Here is a 10000-nt window from a genome sequence, read left to right as displayed (position 1 = left end):
TTTTTTTATTTTTTTCAAACAAATTCAGTCTCGCCTCCTAATTGCGCATCAGTTTTATCACTGGGGGAAAAACAGGCACGATCTGTCCTCAGCACCCCTTTGACAATCCAGCCAGCGCGGTTACAGGAGCTGACATTCTCCCGAGCAGCTCACAGATAGGTTTCAAGATATACCTGCAGCATTTATATAGGACTGATTGGTATTTACTATTCAACTTCTAAATCTGTGCTGCACGACAAAGCAACAGAGAAAACGAAGGAGGAGTAGGTAACAGAGAAACATAGCTAGCGGTGGTACTCTGTCATAGTTACAAAAAAAACCCAAAACAAATATAAAATTGTAAAAGAGTTTATTTTTTGCATAATAAACGAAAAAAATATAAAGCCTTGCCAATGGGTTAATAAATTGCGATATATATAATATATATATATATATATATATATAATATATATATTATTTATATATTATATATATCTATATATAATATAATATATCTATATGCGTGACAAATATATTGTGTTACCGGTAAACATTGTAACGGATTTGTAACATAAGCACCATATTTAAGTCATCAAAGATTTCAAAAAGTAATGTACCAACATTATGGGCTTTAATCCATTGGCTGATCAGACAAAAAACTTCTTAATGTTTCAAATTTCGTTTCCCTTAAGGACACAATATATAGGACACAATATATATTTTTTGCACTGAATGTTGAGTTGCTGTTTTATTGACAAAAAATAAATAAATAAAAAAAACAAACGAGGGTACAAGGCCAACCTCGACTCGACTGCAAGGGTTGCATTGAACATGTGAAGTGTCAACATTAAAATGAAACCAGGTCTGTCAATGGCGTGTCGTTATAGGTGTAAGGCTGCCACCTGGTGGAGTCTGCATGTACTGCTTGAGCAAAAAAAAAAAAAAAAAAAAAAAAAAAAAAAAAAAAAAAAAAAAAAAAAAAAGAAAAAAAAAAAAAATACATGTGCACGACTTTGAACAACGATTTGATTTTAAGCAGAGAACAGCGCAGGACAAAGTTTCACAGTAACTTCAGATTAATAACATGGGTTAAAAAAAATTATATGTATATAGAATCATACCCACAGGCAACAAATTAAAATTAGATATAGATAATGTAACCCTTTTTAAAAAAAAAAAAAAAAAAATCCTACTTTTCTACTCCCCCCCCCACCCCCCCCCAACCACACAACAACAACAGAATTAGAATCGAGAAGAGTTCTAGAACTAGAAGCAGTTGGCACAGAGACATCCCTAGTGCTGAAGGCGCAGCTGATTTGTATGCAGAGATGTAGAGGCTTCTTTCGGCTGGCACCCAGCAGGAGCTCTAAGAGTACATGGTCAACTGGAGCCACTGCAAAACAAGAGAGGATCCATAAGTGAAATTATAGCATGCTCTCTGTGACTGCTGGACTATACAGCTAACCCTGCTCACTGTGACTGCTGGACTATACAGCTAACCCTGCTCACTGTGACTGCTGGACTATACAGCTAACCCTGCTCACTGTGACTGGACTATACAGCTAACCCTGCTCACTGTGACTGGACTATACAGCTAACCCTGCTCACTGTGACTGGACTATACAGCTAACCCTGCTCACTGTGACTGGACTATACAGCTAACCCTGCTCACTGTGACTGGACTATACAGCTAACCCTGCTCACTGTGACTGCTGGACTATACAGCTAACCCTGCTCACTGTGACTGGACTATACAGCTAACCCTGCTCACTGTGACTGCTGGACTATTCTTAGCCTACAATATACTTACCTCCTTAATGTCCACTTTAATGGTTCCATTGCGATCTTTGTCCAGGGTTTGGAAGGCACCTAAAAAAAAGATTAACAGTTGCATGCTTTTAATTCTAGCTGTCAATTAAAAAAAAAAAAAAAAGCTTTTGCTAGACCGTCTAGAACAGTTTCATGAATATCAAACTCACTGGGCATTTGGTCGATATTTATGATTCCCAGTACCAAAACTTACAAGAAAATAGACAAACGTTTCAGCTAGTGCCCTCACCAACGTACTGAAGGAGGCACGAAGTGTTTGTCTGCTTGACTCTGTTTCAGTGAAATCCCCGCCCTGCCCTGCCCCACTCTGCCCCGCCTCGCCCCGCCTCGCCCCGCCCTGCCTCGCCCCGCCCCGCCCCTTCACTGGCTTCTTTCCTGTCCAATCCGCTACTTAATTAGACCTTTTTAATTATTTTTCAGCTCTTACAGTTGCAGATTTCAAGTTGGCTATAACATTTTATAAGCTCTGGTTTGAAGCACTGTGGTATTTGGACAATTCAGACTTCACTGGGCTCCCACTGCAAGTGACAGCAGTGTGCCCCAGGACGAATCCCTACCCAACCGGTCCGAAAGCTGTGAATGAATCAGAACTCACGGCACATGGCATCCAGGCGAACCAGGCAGCCGATGTAATTGTCAAAGTCCATGTTCCCTCTCTCATCACTATAGCGACGAATAATCATCTGGTACAGCTGGTCATTCAGAGGGAATCCTGAGAGACAGAGAGAGAGAGAGAGAGAGAGAGAGAGAGAGAGAGAGAGAGAGAGAGAGAGAGAGAGAGAGAGAGAGAGAGAGAGAGAATTAAAATACTGACACTAATTCCATTGTTGAGATGTCATCGTGTTATGGATGAGAAACTGGATTTCCTTGGTATAAAAATCAACGTAGAAACTTTCACTGCTGGCCAATTATCTGGCAGTGTGCACAAAACCAAATGCCAGCCTGTCTGACCAGCCTGCTCAAATAATTATTCAGGATGTTCAACCAGCTAGCTTTAAACTTCTACAGCTGTGGGCCAAAGTTTTGCACGATCTAGAATTTTAAGATTGAGACAATTAAAACAAAAAAACGATAGATTTTTTCTTATCAGGTCTGTACATTCCCCCCATTAGAAAGTCTACTGGAAAGTGTTTCTTTGCTTATTTCGCTCCGTCAAGCTGGAATAACCTTACTGCTGGAATAAGCACTACCTGCTATTGAAACACTACTTTTTTTTTTTTTAAATCCTGTAATTGTTTTTAACTCTATTCCGCTCAAGGTGTAGGATTTCAGCAGATGGATTATTAGACAAAAGAATGAGAATTGCAACCTGTTTGCAGTTTTCTGGGACACCACCACTGTGACGAAGATGCTCCATCACAAGGGTCACGAACCGGACTGAAGTCACTTAATTTAAATAAAACCATGTGGCTGTGAAACAGCCCCTTTACCTGCAGCTTGGAAAGCACCCGGTAACTCTGACGCTCCGATTGTACCAGAACGGTCAGCATCATACTGCTTATACACCCCCTGAGAGAGAGATGCAACCATTCAATGAGATCACAAGCAAAGACATGAGGTCATTCAATGAGATCACAAGCAAAGACATGAGGTCATTCAATGAGATCACAAGCAAAGACATGAGGTCATTCAATGAGATCACAAGCAAAGACATGAGGTCATTCAATAAGATCACAAGCAAAGACATGTGGTCATTTAATGAGATCACAAGCAAAGACATGAGGTCATTCAATAAGATCACAAGCAAAGACATGAGGTCATTCAATGAGAACACAAGCAAAGACATGAGGTCATTCAATAAGATCACAAGCAGACATGAGGTCATTCAATAAGATCACAAGCAATCAGACATGAGAAATGATTAGGTGTCATCAGCTGCATGACTTCTGTTTATTATTATTATTATTATTAATAATAATAATATTTTGGCAGATGCCTTTATCCAGGACGACTTACAGTTGCTGCAGGGTTACAACGCAAGATTAATATTTAAATACAACGTAGATTACAGTAAGTGCAAATAATACTACTACAATACAATATGAACTAGGATGCAACAAGTTAGGATTACCACAAGTTATATCTACAGTGACACAGTAGTGTGTGCATGTGTGTTTGCTTACCTGCCATTTCTTGATGTTGTTCCAGAGGTGTTTGAATTCATGAAAGCCCAGCTTGCCTGTGCTGTCGCTCTGCAGAGGCACCAAGGTTAAGGGAGATCACATGCATGGTTTGAAGCAATCCGAAAAGCACGAAACTAAAGGCTGTATCCCCCCTAACAAAATTAATTTACAAGGCAGCTCCCAAAACACTGCTCAGGATACATCCATCACCGCCACCATGCTTCGGCAAGACTCGATGCTGAATCCATCAGTTTTGAGTTCGCTGTCTGAAAGAATAAAACACACACTTTACTGCAACCTTCCTTTTAATAGCATTATCAGCGCTCCCAGATCATTGAGCTGTCCAGCAGCCCCGCACCACCCCCCCCCCCCCCCCCAAATTAAACAGAAAGAATCGTTACTTACGTTTGCTAACAATTTTGTTGAGAATATCCATCAGCTCCACTGGGCTCACTTCCATGTCCTTGAAGAAAATTAATTTACTTTCAAAAACAGAAAGCAACACCAGAGTTTGAGAGATGCTTGACCTAAAAGCAGCTCTCCAGCTTGCCCTGGATTGAAGGGAGCACCCTTTCTCTTGGGGGGGGGGGGGAGCAGTTCAGTCTCATTCCTCAAGCCTGCCCTGGACTGGACCGGACTGGATTGGACTGGGGGGATGGGGAGGGAACACCCTTTCTCTCAGGAGGGTGAGGGAGGGAGTAGTTCAGTCTCCGTGCCTCAAGCCTGCCATGGACTGGAGGGAGCACCATTTCTCTTAAAATAAAATATAGCAAGCAAGTCTTTGAGGGGGGGGGGGGGGGGGGGGGCACTTCAGTCTCGATGTCTTCTAATCTAGATATAAAGCCAAGCCCATTAGTTACACCTAAGGGGGGAGGGGGGGGGTGGGTTTAGAAAATGTCTTCGAACAAACGTTACACATTTGAATGGTTTGCCAAAGTCTGCAGGTATAGCAGGCTCCACATGCCACAGGCCATTGAGTCAGTTCTTAGCCTTGTCTTCCACACGGTTTCTGAGCAACGCCCAAAATGAGCCGGGAGACCGGCAGCAGAATATAATCACCTGCCTCGTCGCTCTTAAAAGGGAACTCCCCAAAAATGCTGTTTCTCCGGTTAGACAAACCGCTGTGTGACTGGAAACGCGGGTTCAGTTACAAACCACCCAGCCTCCTCCCCTAACTCCTACTTCACAGGGCAAAGTGTTATTATAAAACAGTCTTATTGAGCCCATGGGTCTGGTATCAGGGTCTGCCATACTCACTTCTCCGGCAAGCTGCTGGAACACTCTCCTGAACTGCCGCTCCTCCTCGCTCTCGTGCTGCTCAGCGTACTGGAGGGGGCGCCGCGGGGGTGGCTGCAACAGGGCGACACAAGAGACACCATTTCAAAATCAACAGGCGAGAGAAATGCCGGCTCCCGAGCAAGATTTAAGAACTATGCATCCAGCAACCGCCGCTGCTGCTGCTGCTGCACAGTCACTTAGCACAGGACCTCGTTTTTTTTTTTTTTTTTTTTTTTTTTTTTTACTGTCTCATCCCGAGGATGGGAGCACAAGGAGGTTTAGAGACTTGCTCAGGGTCCCACGCAGTTAGGCTTTACCATTGCATTTAGCAGCACAGTACACCATGGTAGAAGGGGTGTAGATATATAATAGGGAAACAAAATGTAAGGAAAGTGTTTAAGAAAAAAAAAAAAAAAATGCGATTTGAACTTACTGGCTCTGAGGGGGCAAACTGGTCAACATTTCTGTAAAAACAAAAAAAAAATTGTCAACATGCTGTGGCAGCATCCATTGCCAGCGCAGGGGAACAAGACACTTCTGACACTCCAGGTTTCACTAGAAGCTCAATCAAATTGAACTCAAACCTGGAATGGCCTCGACTGGGAGTCTCATTACAACCCTTTCAGTATAATGGCAGGGCAGCACCGACAACCTATGGCAATGACGGCCTGCAAAACACGCCCAGTACTGCCCTCGGGTATTTCCTGCTTGCCCATCGGGTTTGTTCAGAGGAGAGCCCAGGGGCGCGTCACTATCCTAAAGTCGGCTAGTTCAATTGAACGGAAAGGCAAGGTATGAACGCGAATTGCAAAATTCAAAACCATCTGGTTCACAGACAAGGGAGGTATGTTTACCAACTGTAAACCTCTTGGTTAAACTTTGAAAGGAAGTCAAAGGCAGCAAGGAATGATTATACACCAGCAGAACAAGTAACTGCAGCTGCAAATGACTCAGCTCCGCCAGTCCTCCTTTCAGAAGCTCCGGTACCTCTATAGTATCTCAGAGGCGAGGTTACTGCGCCATAACTAAGCAGCCTGGGGCTTTCTGAGAACCAGCAAGGTGTACGTTATACACAGTTTATTACTCTGTGCAGAACTTGTTGGCTATAAGGAGACTTATTCCAACAATTCAGAAATGTCGGTTCAATGGGAAACGTCCTTCTAAGTTCATTTGGTGTTACGAAACATTAAAACGTTGTATTATTACTACTGCTAATAACAACAACAAACCCTCTAAATAAAGCATGCGGAAAATACACTGTAATTTCGAAGCGAATATAGTGAAGCTTCAAAATGCGTATCAAACAGCACCTGTCAATCTCAGCAACATTGCATTTCTGTCGCAAAATCATGTTTGCAACACTCACCCGACGACATCAAGAAGGCCACCGATCAATTTTTTGGCAAGAAACATCTTGGGTGGAGGCGACAGGCACGCACACACCAGGAAAAACAGGCAGAAGGAAAAAAGCTGCGGGGAGAAAACAAGAGAGTTAACATGATTACAAGCGTTACCCAAGAAGCAACCTCTGTCCACCCTATACGCTCAATCTATCAATACCAAAATATAACAATAACGAACACGATGACAATAACAAAAATAATACAAAACTTCAGCCAAAAAATCCAGCCCGAAAAACATGAAGAACTAACAGCGGCCTTCGTTCACTGTTGGCACCGACTACATGCTTTGATTGCTGGTATAATAATTTAGTTCGTTTTTTTTAATTATTTTTTTTTAGCAATGCACTGCTCCTGCTGTCAGTGCACTTAAAGTTATTAATTATCGAGAGAACCATAAAAAAACACACCTGTTTCAAGAAAGCCCCGGAAGGTTAATAGGTGTGCATTCTAGAACTGAGTGCCACACCTGTACAGGAATTGAAACAGGTAAAATTACATAACTACCCCCTCACTCCTCTCAATTATACACGAGCAGTGTTATCGCGTTGAACAAACTGTGTGCGTGTGTGTGTGTATTGTTGCAAGTTACCTAGCTATTTAATTATCTCTAGACAGTACATTCATTTTGTCTCAGTGGTAATTTGGCTTGTGATCCGAACACACACACACACGTATGTATCCATGCAGTGTATTTCTAAATGGCGCAACATGCATGTGGAAAATCAAATGCTAATGTAATCTGGTCGAAAACTTAACTTTTTTTATTTATTGCTTCTGGTTTATCTATCAACAACAACAAAAAAGGCGTTATTAAAATGATGCAAGCGTCCTGTCGCCCAATTGTATTTTGACAAGACATACTGTATAGCGTATTCCTGAATCGGACACACACTTAAAAACATTATTATAGGTCGAAATAGATTTGCATTACAAAGCAGATGTATCTTCGTTCACCTAATAAGGTCTAAATGGCTTGCTGTATAGTCAAAAGAATGATCAATAAGAGGGCACAATCTTTTTTCTGGGTAGAGATTATATAATGTTTCAACTTGACACATTATCAAAAGACCGGCGATTTACACATCTGCAAGGTAAACAGCTTTAAAATATTTGTTGGAAATTGAAAATAAAAAGAAGAGAGAGACATACCGACTAAAAACGGTTTCGAATACATACACAATGCTACGGCAATTCATTTCGCGTTTCTTTTGGTTCAACGGTGAAAAATAAGGGAATAGTAGAAGCAGGAAGAGGCATCGCACGACAGTTTGTGGTTTTACAAAATGTTTATCTTCCAAACTTAGCTGTCAGACAACTGTGACTTAGGTCGTTTTAATAACATATCATTTACAGTGTTTACTGTACCCATATTAAACCCAACGAATAACATTCGTTTAGACCACGTTAAGAAATCGAAAAAATTACAAAATACGTTTTTATTTATTTTTATTTTTTATATGGCTGAAGTCTTTTCAAAACAGCTGTGAAACAAGTCACACTAGTTACTCACCGTGAACTGTTCTGGAACAAATTCGGGTTGCGTCAAGAAGCCAGGGCGCTTTTAAGCAGATTGACAGCAAACCACTTTTTCAAGAGTATTTTTTTATGTTTTCTTCCTCTTGAAACCACACCCAGCGTTGCAAACTTGCGAAGACGATCCACTGAGAACGACGCCGGGTCCTAGCGAACTCTTCGCAAAGCAGCACAGTCAATACACCCGTATAGTCATCAGAAAAACACCTCTAAGTGCAACTGTTAATTTTAAAACAACAACAACAACAACAACAAAAGTTTTCTCAAAGGGTTGACGTTTTCTTTACACCGTAGTTCCAGCACTGCAAGGGTCAAATCCATATTTGGTGTTTTTTGTATGGTTGCTTGGCCCTAATTTTTTTCTGACTAACACAACCCTGGGAAGGGTTAATTGCCTGGGATATGGAGTGTTCTGTATATGGATGTGATTCATCTCTTGTATGTGTGTGTGTGTGTGTGTGTGTGTGTGTGTGTGTGTGTGTGTGTGTGTGTGTCAGTGTGAGTGTGTGTGTGTGAGTGTGTGTGTCTGAGTGTGTGTGTGTCTGCGGTGTGTGTGTGTTTGAGTGTGTGTGTCTCAGTGTGTGTGTGTCTGAGGCCAGAGGCATGCTTTTTAAACTTAAAAAAAAAAAAGTTACCAGGATGTTACAACTGAAATAAAATATTTTATGCACAGTGAATCTTACCAACAGGAAGGATACATTTACACTGTGAGCACTGTCAAAATACAGTCGTTTTTTTAGTGATATAATTGAAGATAAACACGAGCCCATTTTCCCATTGGAAATAGTGATATTTTGAAATATCACTGTCCTGGTCACAAAAGCAAAGTTTGTGGGCAATAATAGCCATTTTCTATACTTTTGAGGCATAAGCAATTAGGAAATAACACTTACTACCCAGGAACAAAAATTGTGTTACATCGTGTCATTAAAGAAGTACGCTGAAAAAGACTTCTACTCAAAACGCTAGCCATTGCATTTATTAAGTGTTTTACAATAGTTTGGGATGACCAGTTAGTGTGAAACCACCAGTCAGTTGTCAGTCTGTTGTTATGCTTACTGCTGGCAGAGACTCAAGCTTGTCGCGAACACATTTCGCCATCTCCTAACCAATAAATTGCACAATTTTTAATTTCATGTCATTATTGTTTTAGCTGTCAAAGGCTTAAAGAAACATTGATGTGGCAACAAGACTTGAGGAATCAACCCGGCTGATGTAAAGAGCCTGCCGTTGTTGCAATAATAAAGAAGCAGGAGTAACCCAGGTGTTTTGCTACTGATTAAACTGTAATGTTGTCCCCACCCCTTCAACGCTTTCTGTCCTGTCATTGGTCGACCAGATGACCCCCCCTCCCCCCCTCAACGATTGACGTGCTTTTCAGCCAGTGACGCATACCCACGACACACAGATAATTGATTATCAAGACATGTTATTGATTTTAAGTTCTTTCAGTCTTGATCATTTATTGTACTGAAAACATTTTTTCTCGGTAATCGCATTATCTGGCAAGTCTTGTAAAGCTAAAAAGAGCGTGTTCTGTCCCTCTTTCTTCTTGTAGACAACTGCTTTGTCTATAACGATATTTAGCATCACCCTATAGAATTAACAAAGTTAGCTTCATAAAGTCTAATGAAACCCGTTGAGTCATGTTGCGTTCAGAGTTGAGGTCAATTCCAGTTTTTTTTAAAATTCCAATCCCAGTTCTGTTCTCTCCTATTCCCTTTCAGGGCACAGTCCTTGCTAAAGTATATGCCACTGGCTTGACCAGGTTACCTGGCCGGTTCATTAAGTTGTGGGCAGTATTTGTTTGCTCAATAAAGCCTTTGTTGTAAAGTGATTTGGAATAGGAATTTG

The 10000-nt window shown here is 41.4% G+C and overlaps 2 protein-coding genes across 3 annotated transcripts in view; both read right to left on the bottom strand.

The window, feature by feature from the left end:
* The window catches only part of LOC121304810 (synaptosomal-associated protein 25-like), a 15340-nt gene extending 14953 nt beyond the window's left edge, over window positions 1-387 (bottom strand). The window contains exon 1 of the mRNA XM_041236207.1: window positions 1-387. This exon is cut by the window's left edge and continues 944 nt beyond it. The gene's annotated coding sequence lies outside the window, so the exon portion shown is untranslated.
* Window positions 388-1196: 809 nt separating this feature from the next.
* Window positions 1197-8231, bottom strand: LOC121305015 (calpain small subunit 1-like). Of its 2 annotated transcripts, none has more exons than XM_041236498.1 (11): window positions 7021-7107; window positions 6577-6680; window positions 5644-5674; window positions 5190-5282; window positions 4338-4395; window positions 4134-4198; window positions 3933-4001; window positions 3240-3318; window positions 2405-2521; window positions 1790-1848; window positions 1197-1372 (listed from the first exon to the last, which is right to left on the bottom strand). In XM_041236498.1, the coding sequence occupies exons 2-11, from the start codon at window positions 6621-6623 to the stop codon at window positions 1346-1348; spliced, it is 645 nt and encodes a 214-aa protein (XP_041092432.1). In that variant the 5' UTR covers window positions 6624-6680; window positions 7021-7107; the 3' UTR covers window positions 1197-1345. The 2 variants fall into 2 exon arrangements, with proteins under 2 accessions (XP_041092432.1, XP_041092431.1); XM_041236497.1 differs by lacking the exon at window positions 7021-7107 and adding an exon at window positions 8124-8231 and having other exon boundaries at window positions 1198-1372.
* Between the last annotated feature and the right edge of the window lie 1769 nt (window positions 8232-10000).

The sequence above is a fragment of the Polyodon spathula genome, chromosome 40, assembly GCF_017654505.1.
Source record: "Polyodon spathula isolate WHYD16114869_AA chromosome 40, ASM1765450v1, whole genome shotgun sequence".
NCBI lineage: Eukaryota > Metazoa > Chordata > Actinopteri > Acipenseriformes > Polyodontidae > Polyodon > Polyodon spathula.
Note: the sequence above shows the minus strand (reverse complement) of the source record. Positions and strands in the feature narration are given on the sequence as shown.